At 38.9% G+C, this 20,033-nt stretch overlaps 1 protein-coding gene and 1 long non-coding RNA gene across 3 annotated transcripts in view; one reads left to right on the forward strand and one right to left on the reverse strand.

Moving 5' to 3' along the window:
- gucy1a2 (guanylate cyclase 1 soluble subunit alpha 2) overlaps positions 1-20,033 on the reverse strand; it is a 323,810-nt gene that overhangs the window by 131,551 nt on the left and 172,226 nt on the right. For both annotated transcript variants that reach the window (XR_010004065.1, XM_003219302.4), the window contains exon 7: positions 9,234-9,388. Coding sequence is in view for 1 of the 2 variants with exons in the window: in XM_003219302.4 (XP_003219350.2) it covers positions 9,234-9,388 (155 nt within the window). In the remaining variant the exon portion in view is untranslated. The remainder of the gene's footprint in view (positions 1-9,233; positions 9,389-20,033) is intronic.
- Positions 3,689-9,221, forward strand: LOC103278438 (uncharacterized). Its single transcript, XR_506052.3, has 3 exons — positions 3,689-3,752; positions 6,545-6,738; positions 9,017-9,221. It is a non-coding gene; the product is annotated as an uncharacterized LOC103278438 (long non-coding RNA).

A 20,033-nucleotide genomic window follows, 5' to 3' on the forward strand; every position in this document is an offset into this window, starting at 1 on the left:
GTCGTGAGGGAATGGGATGTTTAATTGGCTTTTCCTGAATCTCTTCTTATTATCCATCATATTCAGTTATCCAATGTTCTGCCAGGGTGTTTATGTTGGATAAGTGAGACTCTACTGTATATCTTATATTATCTGCTTAGAACTGGATTATATGAGGCTCCTTCTACACAGCTGAATAAAATGCACACTTAAGTGGATTATATGGCAGTGTGGACTCAAGATAATCCAGTTCAAAGCAGATAATATAAGATTATAAATGGGTTATATAGCTGTGTGGAAGGGCCTTGAGTCTACAATGCCATATAATCCAGTGCAAATTAGATAATCTGTATTTTATAGGCAGTGTGGAAGAGAGAGTGAGGCCTGAGTAGGTTGCTAGGAGACCAAGTGGGTGGAGCTTAGTCTTCTAACTGGCAGCAATTGGCTAAAGACAATTATTCCTCTCCCTCTGATCAGGACTTTATTTTTCTTTTCTTTTTGTTGTCGGAACGTAGGGGCAAGGATGGTGGATTGTGCTGCCAAATTTCTAGGTTCTAGGGCTTGTACTTTTGTTGTTTAGTGGCAGTGGAGGACACCATTTGTCTTTTATATATATAGATAGGAATGAGTTGTTTACAAAGCTAGCCATAATGCACAGATATTAACAAAGATGAACCTTTTCAATATTAAATCTTTCAGGGTACCTTGGTTAAAGAATTCTGCTCCCATTGGTTAACAATGGACTGTAAAGAAATGCTTTGAGTACTGCCTTGCTTCAAGAAGAACAATCCAGGTTCTGAAATAAGTGTTACCGGTGTGATTCATGCCATCACACTTGATCTGAGAGTTAAGAAGCTCCCCAGCAAGATTCAGACTACAGATCTGCCCAGAACCATTTCTTCTGACTGTCACCACAGACAGACAGACAGACAGAGAGACAGACAGAGGTGGGTGCAGTATGGTGTCAGGAGCTGATTCATTCTGCAAAACCCAGGCTGCAGCTCCCGCACAGCAAGACCCAGTACCTCAACTGCAATCTCTCAAAGTGGTGAGAAAGAGTATTTTCAACCTCCAGGAGGGCTTTTTGTCTGATTTTGTAAAAAAAAAAAAATTGCCCAATAATTTTCTAAAATGTTTGAGGGGAAAACCTTTAGGGAACACAAAATACACAAAATGGGGTCCAAGATGCACCATGTGCACATTAGGATCTAGGTTGCCGAATCTTTTTAAAAAACATATTGTAATTTAACTTGAAATCTTCTTCAAAGCATATATACTACTACTGAACGATATCATAAGCATGTGAGAACATCCATGCTAGATCAGACCAAAGGCATAGTCCACCATTTAGTTCACACAGTGGCCAACTAAAGACCTACCAATATCGCTCTTCTTGGGTTAGTTTAGTAAAATGCAGACTTTAGAATTGTTAAGTCTTAGTTTGTAGGGATTTTCCTCCAGAAAAACAGGCTGACACAGGCCAAGGTGACACCAGAATATCTTGTTCCTCCCAGGATCAAAGTATCAGGACTTACTGACAGAAGAGAAATGGGAAATCTTTTTTAAAAAAAATGAAAGGAGATTGTAGATTATATTGAGCTTATTGGATGTCTTGAAAGATAACCAAAATGTCTGCTAGGAATGTTAACTTGGGATTTTGCCTCAGGACAACATATGAGAGATCTCATAGTGGGTAGAAAAAACAAAAAACATTTGGCAACGTTTAGAAAAATATATAAGGGTTTGCATGCAGTGATCTTGTAACTGTCATTCTGTCCAGATTCTACTCTGTCAGGGTGTAAGACAGAGGTGTATTTCTTTCCACAAAGTTGAGTACTTCATATGCCAGCATAACTTTCTTATCTGTCTTGGTTGTCCAGGAGAAGAAATTCCACTTCACAAACTCAAAACCGTGCCCCAAAGATGTTAAAACAGAGCATTAATGGTTCTCCAACTGCTGTTGGGATCAATTTACCATCAGCCTTTACCATTTTGGCTATTGGTGGGAGAGATGAAAGTCGTAATACTGGGAAAATTAAACAGATCCATAGTTTTGTTGCTGGCACGAGATTACTATATCTAGCCTTGCAGGTTCTATCAACACTGTTCTTACTCCAGTATTGCCAGCAGAACAGTGGTGTCCACCTGTCAAGTCATGGGTGAGCTACTGAACACAAATTGACAATTTACATTGACCTTCCAACGTGTCACACATACCTATCTGTATCACAATATGTCTGCTGGGCAGAAGTGAATAATTTGGGGAAGAAAATCATTTTAGGGTGTTATTGTTATTTCTTGTCTTTTGGTGGAATAGTCTTGGAGTTACACCTAAAATATTTTTAAATGGAGGGTTCAAGGAATTGGTAGGAAGGCTTAAGTTTCTGTTACTGCAGAGCATGAAATTTTTTGATTCTTATTGGCAGCCACAATCCTGCAGAGTCTTTGAAAACAGAGCATATCACTTATTATGGTCAAGGGAAAAAGCCACTTGGCAGGTTTTGTTATTTTTATTTGCCCACAAAGTAGACTTTTAATGCCCACACAGGACCTTAGATTGTGGTTACTGTGTCAGAAAGCATTAGCCTGTGCACATTAACTAAAATATCAGGGCTCCATTATGGCCAGAAAGGAATGTAAAAAGCAGATTTGTTACAGTATATATCTCATAGGGTGATAAGGTTGTGAAAAAGAAAACACCTTATGAACAAAGAAAACACTATTTATATTGGCACTGTGGGCTATTAAATGTACAACAGTACAGACAGTTAATATTAAAGAGATGCTTACTGTTGAAGAGTACAGGCAGTTCCTGAGTTACAAATATCTGACTTACAAATGACCCATAGTTAAGTGAGAGGAATTTGTCAGAGTAATTTGCAGCGCAGCAGCAGTTGGATGGAATCAGTGGAACGCTGAACGAAGTGACACCAAGACTTTAGTAAAACTATATACAAAGTTTTACTGAAATGGTCAAGACAAACAGACTTGCAGACAAACACGGGACTTGGCTTCTCAGCAGAACAGAACAGAACTGAACTGATGCAATCAGTAATGCATACACATTTGTGTCTGGACACTCCCCAGTTCCAGCCACACATCAAGGTCATCACAGCTTCTCAGTAATTAACTCTTTACAGACTATAGTACACTCTGGATGATGCAATCAGTATGCAATACAAACCAAGACACAAATTGCATTTAAACACTACCAATACACAAATCCCACATTAACAGAATTTAACTCTCGGAAGGGAAATTCACTCCTGAAAAAGTTATCATGGGGGAAAGTATCTCATCTGAAGCTTTCTCTCCAATCCTTGTTTCCACAACAAGCGATTTTTTTAAATCCAATTGTCGCAGGGACAGAAAGTGAGGTGAAATCTTCTGAACAATGGCAAAGACAGAAAACAGCCATCACAGTGGTGTTAACTCTTCCCTATGTGATCCAAAGATAGATAGATAGATAGATAGATAGATAGATAGATAGATAGATAGATAGATAGATAGATATTTGTCTGGAGAGTTACACTTAAAAATGTACCTGTTCCAACTTACAAACAAATTCAGCTGAAGAACAAACCTACAGAACCTATCTTGTTCATAACTTGGGGATTGTGGTATACTGTGCCTTTAAGCCCCACTCTCTGGTTGTTACACCTGTAATGTATTTAACTACTGATGGTTGGGATATATAGTTCTGTGCAGCCAAAGCCTTAGTAGCCTTCTTAGTGTTTGAATAAACACCTTTGCTTACAAGACTCTGCTGGCTGGTGAGTTTGTTTCATACAAAGAATACTACAGGGATTGCCTTTACTCATTTTCTTATACAGAAATAGTGTTAAATTGACACTAGGGTCAAAGCTAGCAGATGTGATTTATTTCTTGTCTCCATGAAAAACAGCATATCTATCTATATAAAAGTCAAAGTGTATATGTATATTTGTACCACAAAGACTTCTGCTAGGTGAAGCAGCCCTCTGTGATGTCACTGGATTGGTTGTTGCTCAGTGAATTAGTCCTCTGTAATGTCACTGGGAAAGAAAGGTAACATGTATGAGGGGAAGGGAGGAGGAAAGAAAGAAAGGAAAAGCAGTGTTACCACTGAGACATTGTGAGGTGACAGTTGAGCAATGCAGTGACCACCGATTTCTTGTTTTGGAAAAGTTTTTCCTGTTAGAGACTATTAAGGTGCAACATGGCTGTATTTGTCTCTGTGTGGGCCAGAGCATGGAAAAGTAATATTTTCACGTGTCTATTTGAACACACAGACACTCGGGCAGTTTACTGAATCTTTTGTTGTGTGCCTTCAAGCCATTTCTGACTTTTGGCTATTATTATTATTAATAATAAAAGAAGCTCAAAGTGGCAGAATCCACCATAGGATTTTCCTGACAAGATTTGTTCAGAGGGGTTATAGACCAATGCTTAAACCTAAAGGACCTTAAAGTATGGTTCCACTGTTTCCAGAGTTTTTCATGATTGTGAAGGAATATGACTTGCCCAGAGTTACCTTGTGAGCTTCTACAGCTGAGCCCATGCTTCAAAGTCATAGCCCAACACTCTGGGTATGATGTTTTAAAAACCCACAGTACACTTCTATTTAGTTTGTGTTAAGATCACATTTAGGTTTTCAGCATTTGGGAGATTTAAATTTATTTATTTTATTTCCAATATTTCTACCCCGTCCTTTTCCCCGCCCATATGATGTGTCCAAAAGTCAACATTGGTATATTCAATTTTGTCTCTGAATTGTTAGTCTAAACTTTTTTTTTCTTCAAATATGAGAAAAATAGCATACCTGCTAGGTGGCACATGCCAGATGGTTCATGGGTTCTATAGAGAAATAGTGAACACATTGTGTCTGGCTGTCAGCTTTGACTAGTTGATAATCTTGTCTATAGGTCAGAATGTTCTTATTCTACTGTAGAAGAAAAGTAGGGTGTTGTGCTACCAGCCACATGAAGGTGAGAACCGCATATCAGTAGCATTAGACACAGATTTGTATGCCAGATCCTAAAGTTGTAATCCCTTCAATGTCCAAAAGAGCTCAGGTAGTTCTAAAAAAACTGACTAAATTTATTTAACTGGATAACACATATAGTTAAGATCGTCATTTTCATGCTGCAATTCACATTCTGGTGGCATGAATCACATTCTGATTTCTAGGGACCTGTCAAAGAATATGAATTTAGATGAGAGGAGAGACCAAAACAATCTGTTTTAGGAATTTCAATAGGGAAATTAGGACCTTAGTATTCTGATTCAGAAATTGCTTTAGTAGAGTGGATTCTGGAATAATAGCATTTGCAGAGAAGAGAACTATTTCTGGCAAAAAAGAAACCAAACTGCTTTGTATTCCCAAGTCTCTTCATTGCTGTTGCTCATCCATCATGATCCGTTTTGCCATCAGGTCCTACTCAAAATGCCTGCGACTTGTTCAACCCAATGTGTTTCCTTGCATGATTTTTATCTGATGTGAGTGGGCTTCATTTCTTTTGCCAGTTTTTAATTACTTTCTGAAGCTTCAATTTTGAACTGCTTTATATTCCAGCACATTAAGTGCGTCACATCCTGGATGAAGAAAATTATACAGAGATTTACAGGGACATTTAAATGCAAGGATACTTGGAGCTATCAAAAATAGAAAGCAAATACCAGTAAACAAGTTACACACCAGAAAAAAGACATTTAGTCACCCCCTTCTTATATACATGGATGAAATGAAAATCCGAAACACAAACTGATTTTGCCATTTTATATAAGTGGCACCACTTTATTACACCATTGTATATAATGGGATTGAGTATCCACAGATTTTGGTGTCCACAGGTGAGTGTATGTGTCCTGGAACCAAACCCCAGCAAATAGCAAGGACCCACTGTATTCCAAAATCACTGTAGGGGGAAAACAGTGAGATGTAAATGCCAGTCTTTTCACCAAGAAAGCAGAAAGTGTGTTGTCAAAGGCTTTCATGGCCGGGATCACAGGGTGGTTGTATGTCTTTCGGGCTGTGTGGCCATGTTCCAGAAGTATTCTCTCCTGACGTTTCGCCATAGATGCCATAGATGTGGGCGAAACGTCAGGAGAGCATACTTCTGGAACATGGCCATATAGCCCGAAAGACATACAACAACAAAGCAGAAAGTGTTGTCAAAGGCTTTCATGGCTGGAATCTCTGGGTTGCTGTGAGTTTTGTTCCAAAACTATTATCTCCTGAAATTTTGCCTACATCTATGGCAGGCATCTGCAGAGGTTGTGAGGTATATTGGAAACTAGGCAAGGTTCAGTATCGGAGAAGGAACTCTTGTTTGTTGGAGGCAAGTGTGACTTAATTGTGATTAATTGCAACATCCACATTTGCCTCCAACAGACAAGAGTTCTTTCTCCCACCTTGGACTTTCCACAGATATATAAACCTCACTTGCCTAGTTTCCAGTGTGATTCTATGGTCAGTTTCTGGTGGAAGTTGACCACAGAATCATGCTGGAAACCCTATAATATTTATTTAACCCTACAAATGCTTAGAAAAGTATTCTCTCATGGTTTCCCCCCTTTTGTGTAGGTGCTGCAGAGGACCTACTCTATAAGGTGTGTGCATGTCTCTGTCCTATTCACATTGCCTCTCAAGCATAGCCTATTTGCTCAACTGTAAATTGTAATGCATGGTCATCAATGCATTTCTCAACATGTGAAATTATTGAATACCATGGTGTCTGGAAAGACAAAGTCTCCCCCTGCTCTTCCTTCTTCAAGATGGTAAGTGTCAGTTTTCTTGAACTGCTCCTGGATCTGAAATCTTTCTTTTACTTAGCCAGGAGCAAGGCAATATACATGTATACATGTGTAGAATATATACAGGCATGGGCAAACCTTTTTGCTTTGGGGGCGCATTGTGGGTCTGGCCAGAAGGGCCGGGCCAGGCTGGGAAAGAGGATGGCCAGGCACACGCTAGGTGGAGCAGGCCTGGAAGAAGGAGGGCCCAGGAGAGGGCAGGGCCAGGAGGGGGCAGAGCAGAGTCCAGATCATCCTCAAGTTGTCCTCCTGGCATAAGGAGGGTTTACTTATCTGAACGTATCTCCTCATATGAGCCAGCTAGATCCCTAAGATCATCTGGAGATGCTCTGCTCTCGGTCCCACCTGCCTCACAAGTGCAGCTGGTGGGAACGAGGGAAAGGCCTTTTGGGTGGTGGCTCCCTGGCTATGGAACATCCTCCCCACAAATATCCAACAAGCCCCAACCCTTCTGGGTTTCAGAAAGGCTGTGAAAACATAGATGCTTGCCCAAGCTTTTAACGAGTAATATGATAACGTCGACACGGTCCGATTTAAGGCTGAAGCTTGAGTTTTTTAAACAAATGGATCTAATTTGCATATGTTTTAAGTTTTACAATGTATTTTAATGATGTATTTTTATAGTTTTAATTGATGATATGTACTGTTTTTGTTTTATTATTATGTTCTTGGCATTAAATGTTGCCAACCGTTGTAAGCCGCCCTGAGTCCCCGGGTGAGAAGGGCGGTATAAATGCTGGAAATAAAATAAATAAATAAATAAAGACGGGCCTGCTCACCCCATCCCTATGCCGGGAAGAAGGCAGGACACGTGGCAATTGCCCCGATACTCCTCCCCCGATTCTCAGGCTATCCTCTTGGCATTATGCCGGGAGGAGGATGAGACAGGCGGCGGCTGGAAGTGCTCCGGAGGGCTCTCAGCCTTTGTGTACCTTCCTCGAGCCATCCTCCTGGCATAATGACAGGGCCATTCACACTGGCTTTATGCCGGGAGGAGGGCAAAACACGTGGTGACTGAGAGTGCTCCATAGGGCTTTCAGCTGCTGCATGCCTTCCTCCTCCATCTTTTTGGCATAAGGATGCATCAGGCTGTCATGTCCTTATGCCAAGAGGACAAAGAAAATGAGGAGGGCCTGAGGTAGGCACCCAGAGGGCCGCATCTGGTCCCTGGGCCTTAGTTTGCCCATGCCTGCTCTAATATCACTTGTAAATTTTGCTGTTATATAACTTGCCTGTTTCCTTCCCTTACTGAAAATAGCCTCTGACAATTCCGTGCACTTTTCTGAAAATTCTGCTAAAGCAAACTGCCCCTTCATTGAACCAGTCTTCATTTCCCTCCCAAAGGGGCTAACATTCTAATTCAACCAATCTAAGTATGAAGCTGTATCCTTATGTTCCTATGGTGAATAATCTGTGAACTGTAACCAAGGGGAAGTAGCAGAAGAAAGCCAATCAAAGTCAAAATTATAGAATGTGTTGTCAGTAGTATCCCAAGTATGTGAAAGGTGCAGACCACAGTAGCTGATACCATCAGAGGGGGTCACCAAAGTGACTGTCTATAAAAATATTATGTATTTTTTCTTTTAAAAGACATTTTGTTTCTTTTATAAGAAACAATGTATTTCAACAGACATGTCCCATTTCTTATAAAAATATCCCAGTAGTTTGATACAAGATATAGAATATCCCAACAATTAGATATAAGCACAAAAATATGTTTCATAAGCCCAAATTTCATATACTGTATCAATATATTTACAAGGCTTGTAAATAGGCTTGAATAGTAGCTCTGAATGGAATGCATGTACATTAGAAAGTACAAAAAGTAAATTACCATTCAGAGCTACTATTCTTATCCATTTGCAATAACACTATGAACACATGATTTCATCCGCATACACTACAGGTATATATTGTTTTCATTGATGTTTTTTATCTGATCTGTTGATTGTAATAAATTTATTATTACTATTGATGGTGTTTTCTACAGTCACTGACTTTTTTGAATTTTCTAGTATTTTAACTACAATATTATGAGAAGGTGATATGTGTGAATTGCAATATAGATGCAAAACTTGTTAGTATGGTGATGAAGTGACAAGTTCAGTTCATACATAATGCCTGCTCATTCATGGCTATAAAGGTCTGTCTACAGACACTTCATTCCATGCATCTGATGATGTAGACTTAAGTTTACCAAAGCTTATGTTACTAATGTATTTATTTCATTTCGTTTCAACAGTGCTATGAGTTCTCTTTGCATACTGATTCAGACTAACATGGCTATATCTTCGAATTCTACCTTCAGTCAACTCTATGTTGGAAACATGCAATGTTTTGTACTTTATAGTATAGTTTTTCATTTTATGTTTACATTTTCTCATAAATAAACTATATAAAATAAAATTTGATTTTTTAAAAACAGTAGGATAAAAATAAAATGTGATTTGAACACTTACTGGTATGTGGTAGGGCTGACATTGACACGACGAGGATGGCTTCCCGACTCAAATTTGCTTGCTAGGGTAACGTTGTTACCAAAAAGACAATACCTTGGCATTCTTACGCCAACAACTCCAGCAAGAACAGAACCTGAGTGAATTCCTATTCTCATCTGTTAAGGGACAGAGGAAAAACAAAATCCATTAATCAGTATCACCTATAATTCTTTTTAGTTAACAGAAGACACAGGGCATCTGTGATATTCCAGGTCAAATGTTATCTCAAATTAGATCAGTAGTCATAATTGGTGTACTGGTTCGAGTAGTGGAATATGGCTCTAGAGACCAGGGTTCAACTCACGACTTGGCAATGAAACCCACTGGGTGACCTTGGGCAAGTCACACTCTCTCAGCCTGAGAGAGAAACAATGGCAACCTCTATTGAAGAAGTATTGCCAAGAAAATCCTGTGATAGGGTTTTCTTGACTCTATCTCACAGTTTTAGGTTATTTGCTAGAAGAAAAGTGGGACATAAAATATATAAATAAATAGGTTTGACTTAAGGCCAGAAACAACATGAAGGAGCACAACAACTAAATCATAAGTTTGTATGTTCGGGAATACTTTCCTCACAGTGTTACTTTGACAAAATATTCAACAATCAGTCTATATTTGCACATATGCACTTTTCCCTGTCCTGAAAGACCTTATATTTGCTTTGGGATAACACTGGAATCCCATACCTTGAAATCCCTTCTTAATGCAGTTAGAATCAACCAGTCACCTTGTGGATGTACAACAAATATCATTCAGTACAGATTACATTTCATACTTTATATCTTCAGCGCATATTTGCTGTCTTAGGCAGATATTTACTACTGAGCAATTAAAAAGCAGCCCCATGTTCAACACCGATGGTATGAGACATCTTAAAGTCAGTGGTTAGAAAGAATGGAGGAACCATTAGTTCAAGTCATGTGGACTTTCAGGCTACAATGCAAAGAATTTATTCCTCAAAGAAATACTACATATAAATGCCCTAAAACAGGTCTGCAAACATCCATCTGGCTAGCAGACTCAAATCTATCAAACCAAATTTACCAAATAACACTACATAGTTTCAAGAGGTGGAAAGGGGTGTAAGGGTTTTTTGGTATTGTGGTTCCCAGATCTGCTTGCCAGCCATTTTAAGTGGGAGATTTTAGAAGATATAATTTTTAAAAAAAATCAATTTTCAAGCTCTTTTATTTTCACAGACCTTTAGCTACATGCAACTCAGAATGTGGTTCTGTTCTCAGGATGACAAAGATGAGTGCACAGGTTTATGTTCAGAACATTCGGTGTATGCTATATAAGTGCTAAGAATTATGTTTATCATTAAGCAAACAGACAGAAGGAATCCTTCGTGAAAAGAAGTTCTGCAAAGTCCAGAAAGCAGGTATGATTTTACAAGGGATGTGGCAAAACAGATTATTCCAGATGGCTTTAGCAGGAGAGCCAACTCAAGAGGCTCAGAGAATAGAAATTGTGACAGTTGCTCTTAGTGACAGAAATAGTCTCAGTGAGGAAGATGTATCCCATCCCCAAAGACCATTTCTTAGGCAAGCCAAGTAAGAAGGTTGAAGCACATCCAAATAATAATTCCTCTTTATGCTGAGAAGGCTTCTGATGGTGTTCCAGTTTTCCCTCCAGTCCAATGTGATAGGCCTTCATGCCTGACAATTACAAAAATATATGTTGGCTGCAAGGTTGGCAAGAGTGTTGTTTCAAAATGAGCTAGGAGAATCATAGTGAGATGAATGGGTTCCTCTTTACGCAAGGCTGAAATATAAGGCTTTATCACACAAGACATGCAAGCAGCATGTTGGCATAAACACCCCTATTATCACATCTCTCTCCATTTGTACAATAGTGCTAATTCACAGATCCATGATTCCACCAGTATATTTTCTTTGAAATGCTGCCTCATTATTTGATTAATCCCCTGCCAACCTATGTATTTGGCTGCTATTAAAATGTTTTAAGTTTTTCCTTTCTTTCCATGATCCTTCTTTGTCCTCAGCATACTTCAGGTGCTACAAACTAAAAGTGCAGAAGCAATTGCACTCAATTAATTCTGCAGAAGAGAGTACAGTAGAGGACAGTATCTTATCTATCCCAGTAGAATCAGGCAAAAGCAAAAAGTTGCTTTCCAGTTTGCATTTTCTCCTTCGTTAACAACATTGGGCATCTTGATGACAATACTCTGGTATTAACTGGTTATACATGTCCCAGTTTTTATCTGTAAAATGTGTGAGGATATGAAAATACAGCAACTAGCAGGCTTTGGCCCTTTCTTAACTGACATCTGCCAGCAGCTTTTCCAAAAAGTCAATCCAGTATTTTATTTTTATCATCCTCCTATCCTTTATGTGTCATTTCATACATCTAAATTTTAGATATTAAGTCAATGAACATTTCCCTAGAAGTCAAAATGAGGTTGTCGATTTCTGCACATATAAAGGACGTGATTCATTGGGGAAAATGATAATGCTCCACAAAGTGGAAGGCAGCAAGACAGGAAAACTATACTATACATAGATTGGTTCATCAAGGAAATCTCAGCCCTCTATTAACAAGAGTGTTAATTGCAGGGTTTCTTGGAGGACTCCCATTCATGCAATCACCTAATTTGAAACAATGGATGGCAAGAATATTTGAAAATATTCAAAAAATAGTTGAAAACATGATTTTTGACTTTTGAGAAACTAGACTGAAAATTTCTAGACTGATGAGAATCTTCACAGTTTGATCATTCTTCTGCACAAAATGAACAGGTGGTTGTTTTGTGCAAAAAACAACCCCAATTTGCACAAGAAATCGCATTTTTTAAATTTAGATAATTTTTCTAGTCTGCTCTTTGGTCACAAAGGCACTCAGAGCAGCTTATGATGAAAATAACACTATAAATGGGAGTGTATTCATTGTAAAATTCCCATGAATTGCATAGACAGCAGCATTTTCTTCACAGGCATTAATATTTCTGCAATGAAATATTTTTCATGCAAAAATGGTTGTGTGTAGGAAATACTGCTTTCTGTGCAAAAAATTGTAAATTTTGTGCAGAATACATCCTGAACTGCAAATAGCCTTTGAGAATGGCATTTTTTTCATAAACTTCATAAATAATTACATTGCCAGATGAAGCTTACTTGATGACAAATAACAACTTCAAGCAGTCTATTAACAAGACAGGATGTAAATCCTTTAAATAAATCAGAGCTTGGGAAAGTAACTTTGGACGGAACTACAATTCACTGAATCCTACAGCTAGCATGGTCCCAAAAGTCACTTTCCTAAGGTCTGAAATAAGTGAAATGCAATAAATCTTTCCCATTTCTATCTAATACAGAGTTGGTGAAGAAACAAATAGATCAGTCTAAGAAGCAAGCCTGACCCACAAATATTTCTCCAGGGGAACACTGCTTCAGATAGGGCATATGGAACTATTTAGTGAATCTTCAAGCAGCTTCCTTAAACAAGACATTTCTCATCTAATTAATATTAACAGAATCCACACTCAGCCCTGGAGCAACTTGCCTCAAACCAAATAAGTAACTAAACCAATTAGGTTAAATTTGGCAGGCAAATCTAATCTAGACTGTACAAAAGGTCTGTTCAGTTTCCAATGTGATACCAGCTCTCAGCAATAAACCTTTATTATTAGTCTGCAAGTGAAAGCAAAATACACAAGATTTTTTCTTCATCCCCCTGTTTTTAAATAGTCAGAAAAAGCTTTCTGGACTTCTTCCAGATGTAGGTTTATTGTAGAATCATCATGATGCATTCACTCACATTAAAGATAAAGGAACACACAATGTTATCATTCATTTGTCACCTTGTTTTTGCTAGTGCTGTTTCAATCATTTTAATTACTGTGGGCGGAGGGGGAGCGTATTCTTTGGTAGGAGTACAGAGATGAAGGAGACCGTATTAGGTTGCAAAAAACATTTCCTTGGGATTAATGATAATTTTTGACAGGGTTTACTGTTAGTCTCATCAGTTTTAAGGTATTGTTAAAAAATATGTTGGGAACATGAGAGATGGATTCTTTAGTGGCTGGATTATCCTCTGAACAGTCCTCCTTGAGATAGTTACTTAGCTTCTTTTTTCTAGTTTTTTTTCATTGCCAAGCCAAAACAATATTTTGCTGTAGCACTCTGGAAGTTTCTGGACCATCTGCTTTAGTCCACATACCCAACAGTGGCAAATTATGGAAACTGTTGTCTAAAAAATATCTGGAACTATCATTCCTACCAGCTCACTGTACCGTTGAGAATTAAATCTCTCAACTTTAACATTCATTTTATACACTCTTGTATCTTTTTGTGTTATTTTGATTTATTTACAGTTGTTGTGGTTATTAGGTCTTTTGGATAATTTTCAACTTTTGAGGAGCCTGGGATCCAGTGTGGTGTAGTGGTTTGGATCCAGTGTGGTGTTCTAGGGATCATAGTTTAATTACAATTATGGCTATAGAAACCCACAGAGGGACTTTGGACAAGGAACACTCTTTCAGCCTCAGAGAAAGGTTAAGGCAACCCCCTCCCCTGAACAAATCCTGGTGTCCTATACTCCAGTCAGCAAGTGATTGGAGTGCAGTCAGGTGGTTGGAGTTTAAGAGTTGTCAAGTAGTTAATTCAATCAGGTCTATCATAAGCTATCAAGCAAGATGAAAGGAGAAACAAAAAAGTTGGTTATCCGCCAGTCCAGAAGACATTACAGCAAAGCAATAGTCCAGACATGCAAAGCCAACAAGGAGTAAATCAGTCATCATCAAACATAGTAAGTCCAAGCTCAAGAAAGCACTAACTCTGAAGGATATTGCTAGTCACCAAGATCAAATGGTTGCAGGCAACAAAGATGCCAAGGAGGAACTATCAACATCTGTCTTAAGACACAGGATCCTTAACAGCCACTGGGGTCAACATAGTTTCTACTTGAAAATAAATCCCTATTGAAGTTTATCTGCTTTCTTTAATGTAGTAAATACTTTTTCCTGTATTTCAGCAAAACGTTAACATTTTAATAATAACAAATGTGTAAAATGAGTTTATACTTTAATCTGGTAATGTCCTTTGCTTCCAGTAAAGGGAACATATTTCTTTTGGGGGGGGGGGCACACAGGAAGGGTTGGTGTGGGAGAGAGAAAAAAACTCACAGGGTACTGACAAAAATACATTAGGCTGAGAGAGAATAAACTTCATCAATATGAACAAAATATGAACCTTATACATCTTTAAAATGAGTAAAAATATCTTCAAATGCATTTAAACGTGCAAACCTCTTCCTGCCAAAATTTTCAATGAAAAAAAGAGATCATCAGAACAGGGTTTTCATAGGGTGTTCCACATTTTTTAGATTTACAAAATTTGCAAGTCACTCACCTGGTCTCCAGAGTTCTTTGGAGCCAGGTGCGTATGTGAGATACAAGTGGAAAGAAATGGGAGCATACATGAAGAAATGCGGACACTGACAATAAAAGCCAAAGCTCTCAATGAAAGCAAGAAAGCAGAATTGTGCTGTCACTAATCACCCAATAAACAGAACATAGGCCTTAAACGAATCTTTGCTCCAGTTTTCCGGGTCCTGGCAGTCCAAATCTCTAAGATCTTCCAGCACAATCTGAAACTTTTATCATCCATATAAATGGAACATCTTCTTTATGTACAAACAATATCAATCCGTACAGAAGGAATCTCATTCACACGATAATGCTTTAGACTAGAGCAGATGTTACTATATGGGCTAGCTTCTTGAAGTCACAGGCAACAATAAGAGCAATTGCTTTTTATTCTTCAAGTGAAAATGAAAATGATTGTATAAATACATGGCCCAGGGAATGATGTGCTATAGCGCTTCAGTTGTAGGACACAGATTTTGATTTTTGGCCGCCTTTGTTTGCAGATCTAACACATCAAGAAAGCAAGAATATAAAACTATGGCTAAGGAGGGGCAAAATGAATCCTAGAAGAGAGGGAGAATGAGATTTCAGATTTCCATCCTAAGGAGATGGCATAAAGTCAGCCGTAGACCAGAAGACTTTTATCTATTTCTAGTTCTTATTGTTGTTAGTTACCATCAGGTTGACCTATTTTTGGCAACCTTTTGAATGAGATACTCCCAATCACCCTACCAGGTACTGCAGATAACAGAGCTGCAGATTCCTTGATTGTGTATTGACCTGTAATAGGGCATTCCTCTTTTCCTATTGCCTTCTACCTTACCAAGAATTATTTTCTTTTCTAATGAGTCATGTCTACTCATGGTATGTCCAAAGTATGGCAGTCTCCCTTGATTTCTAGGGAGAAATTGGGCTTGAATTCCTCTAGATAAAAGTAAAGGTTTCCCTGACATTAAGTCTAGTCATGTCTGACTCTAGGGGTTGGTGCTCATCTTCATTTCTAAGCCAAAGAGCTGGCATTGTCCGTAGACACCTCCTAGGTCATATGGCCAGCATGACTGAATGGAGCACTGTTACCTTCCCGCTGAAGCGGGTACTTATTGATCTACTCACATTTACATGTTTTCGAACTGCTAGGTTGGCAGAAGCTGGGCCTAACAGCAGGAGCTCACCCCGCTCCTCAGATTTGAACCACTGACCTTTCAGTCCACAAGTCCTGCAGCTCATGGTTTAATCTGCTCTGCCACCAGGAGGCCATTGATTTGTTCTAAGACTAGTTTATTTGTTTTGGGTTTGTTTGTTTTTTTACAGTCCAGGGTTTTGGCAGAACTCTTCTCCAGCACCATATTTCAAATGAGTTGCTTTTCATCCTATCCACTTTCTTCACTGTCCAGTTTTCACAGCCATGCATAGCAATTGCTTCTATGAAATTCTAAATTTAGGACCTCCATAATAAAAACCAACATTAATGATACCTTTGTGGTTGATTTCAAACATATTGCATGCCTACTGAGTTGAGGATGGAGAAATTATCCAATGAAAATCCCCAGTACAAACCTCTACCTGTATCATTATCACCAAAAGTCTTGCATATTTCATTAAAGCACCTGCACAGAAATGAAAACAGCTGTGGCTGCACATAAGCTGAATTCCACCATTACTAACTGATTCCTTAACAGCCAGCATAACTAATCAATTTGTTTTCACACCAGATACGATCCAGTTAATTGCTGAAAATTCAAAGCTCATGAGAGCTTGTAGTCTGGATCCCTGCTAGGGGAAAAACAGCCTCTTGCTGTCTTCTCCTGACGCAAACATAATTTCACTTCCTGCAGAGATTTACAGAGAGGAAAAAGCAGGCTCTCTACAGAATAAGGAGGAAAGGATGTAATAACTTTGACATTTCTGATTTATTGAGCAGCTAATTTTTGTGGGCAGAATTTCTGAACTAAGTGCCACGACAGCGGTTTTTACACAATGGCCTGGAGACCATAATATCTTCTCTGGTAGCCCCCAAGACCACAATAAACATTAAGCGAGAAAGAGCTGAAGAACTGAATGGGTTTTATTTTATTTTTTTTCAATTTTTCACCAGCTACTGGTGGGGCTGGCTACCTGTGAGCTAACGCTTAAGCATACCTTCCTACATTTCACCAATCAAAAGCAGGACATATTGGGATAAGCATTATTAGAGTAGCAACCTTTATGAATGAGGAAGACTATAAAAGCTAAGAGAAGCTGAAGCAGTCTATTTTGCCTGAGTCTACTGGGAAGAGCAACCCTTGCTGAGTTAAAGAAAGTGCAATTGCAGTTTGAACCCAGTTTGGGTCAACAAAAGTAAACTGAAGAGAAAGGGGGAAGTGGGAGGAAGGGAGCAAAACATGGAGATTTTGAAAGCAGCTATAAAAGTGGGACAACAGAGGATGACTCAGTACTGTCCCTGCCAAACTAGGACGGTTGAGGAGTATGGAACTTGAGTCAAATTAGTCTGAGATTAGTACTGTTCTTGGAAGACAACTATAGATATATCAACTCCCCTCTTTAAGAAACACATCCCATTTTAACAAACATTATCACTAGAAATGACAGTTCTTGGAAGCATGAGAGGGCTGCATAGCACATTTGCAAATTACAATTTATAGAAATATATTTTTTGTACTCCTGTGAGGTGGACAGAAGGAATAATGACAGCTAGACTGATAAAAATTCATAGTGTGGAAGCTACTATACATCAGTTTTGGGAAAATGAACAGACTGATCAACACAGTTGTCACACAAGGCATATTCTATAGGATATGTTTCTTTTTTATTTGAAATGGGACTAGGGAAATAACATCTTCTCCATTCTGTTGGACAATGATATTTCACTCATATTTGCAGTTATCCAAACACCTTTCATTTTTTTCTGTCATGAACAGCACATGGCGCCTAAATTGACAGTAACAAGATCCTACTTCTTATTTTTATGTGATGTTACTGTGTGACGCCTCTTAAGTCAGCAAGCAACCTTGCTATTTATGGCAGGTCTGTGATTTCTAAAAAAATGTTTTGAATTATGATTGATAACAGTACAAGCTAAATGAAAGAATACATGCAATATTCTACAACTAACAATTATATACCATTAACCACTAATCTCTGCTGGATGTAACAACCCATGAAGTCCACACAGGAAATCATGTCTATGGGAAAAGCAAAACTTTATATTACACTTTTTTATTAAATTAGAGTTAGGAACTATATAAGAGTATACTATATCAAAGCTACTTGTTAGGGATTCCTCTTCTTCAGAAGAGGAAGGGGAGCAGGAAAGTTTTCATGAATCTGAGAGGGCGTTGGAATCTGAGGAGGAGATTTTGCAAGTATCCACATTTCAGGAGTGGTGAAAGGAAACAGCAGAGACGTCGTTCAACTAGAATAGTTGCTAGAAATCCAGCTGAGTAATTGAGAACCGCCCTAGCAGCTGTGGGGAAACTCAGGGCTATAAATCAGAAGCAGGTGCAGTCAGCTTTTGCTGGTAACAAACTGACTCTAAAGCCTAAGCTTTTGCTCCTCTTGTGCCTGCTTCAAGTCTGCATCTGGGAAACTCCTCCAAAGGATTTATTGCTGTTTCTTTGTCTGAAGTAAGACTGCTACTTGTTTTGGAAATTGATCAGAGACTTAAGAACTGTGTTTGCCCTAAGACATCTTTGCTTTCTTTTGCATTATACCACTGAGTGTGCTGTTCTTTATGTTTTGCTGAAGTAAAGCAGTTTTCATATACTTATCACATTGTTTTAAGGCTGTTCTTGAAAGATAAAACAGGACATTACTAAATAGATAATTCACGAAACATGAAAAAGAAAAGGGAAAGGAAGATATATGAACACACATCCATCTGTGTTGGATACATTCCTGAACTTATGGTGAAAACAGGAAACATGGCAATTGGAGAAGGGAGTGGGAAAAGCAGGGCCCAATTCCTACTTTCTGCCCTCCAACTGCATCGCTCTGGCACCCTGACTGACATCACTCCAAATGATGAGTGACAGCCACTAGCCATCATGCACCCACTGGCTATTGCTATGATGAAAACAGGAAGGGTGGTCATCTATCCAAGGGCTGACCCATAATGGTCCTAGAATAAAGTACCCACATAGAAACACCCTTAATATTGTTATATGGACAACTCAAACTTACTATGTTTACATTGGCAATTGTGGGAGATGTGACTCTATCTATACTATAGTAACTGCAAAAAAGCCTAAGCTACCAAGGGTGTTTCTGTGTGTCCCAGCTAACGTTCTCCTATGCGACAAGTGATAACAATTAGCCATTTTGAACCTAATGGCTGCTGCAATGACAAGAACAGGAGGAGGACAGTATATGCCATCTTGTGTTCCTGAGCCATATAAACAAGAGAATGTAGCATAGTAATGTAAACAGTTGTGGCCAGTTCCATCTTGGAATGAGCCAACATTCTTACATGGGCACAAAGACATGCTTTGCTTCAGATGTTCAGGGGAAAAAAATCACAGTAGTCCATTTAGAAATAGGAGAACTTCCTGAATTCGGGAGGGTTTCTGTTTTCGTGCCGGAAAGGTTCAGTACATTGGTGCCAATGTAGAAACTTTAGATGCTTGTTTCACTGTCATTTTTAGGCTTAGCAGCATGAAACCTGCCATATTTACACCTACAAGCCCACCAAGTTTCGAAACACTTCACTAATCCACTAATTGTGGGGAAATTTTAAAAGTTTTACCTTAACATTTTTTTTTTAAAAAAAGAAACCACAAGAGGGGGTTTTGGGAATTGAAGTCCTAAGCGCACTCTACAAGAGGGGAGGAGAATGGACATAGTCAACCAGGCCTCTGATTGGCTGAGAAAGAAAGTGAGAAATAGAAAGAGAAAAACTTCAACTCCCATCATGCCCTGGGAGGGAACACAGACTCCTTCAATGTCCACTCCACATAAAGTGTTGCTGGGAAAGTGAATTCCCATTTGCCTCAAGCAGGTGCAGGGGGGCAAGCCTTTGGGAAGGGAAGGAGGAGCTTGTCAGGGAAGAAAGCAAAGGAGGAACCGCATCTTGCCAGATCTGCAATGCTGCCCTGCCCACACGCAGCCTCCGCCTCAAGTAGAGTGCTGCTCAGCCTCATTAGCCCCCATTAGCCAAAAAGATCTGGATGCTCTGATTCATTTTGGCTAAAGTTTCAGCAGTCCCTCGCCAGGCTCATTTTCATGCATTCAGCAGACAAATACCCTGAATCACCAGAATCCAGGACACCAAAACGATATTTTGCATACCCCTACTAAGAAATCAATGGGATTGCCATAAACCAATATACAAGTTGAAGGCATACACACAAAACATTTTTTAAAAAAAATCACAATTGTTT

Source organism: Anolis carolinensis, chromosome 3 (genome assembly GCF_035594765.1).
Source record: "Anolis carolinensis isolate JA03-04 chromosome 3, rAnoCar3.1.pri, whole genome shotgun sequence".
Lineage (NCBI taxonomy): Eukaryota > Metazoa > Chordata > Lepidosauria > Squamata > Dactyloidae > Anolis > Anolis carolinensis.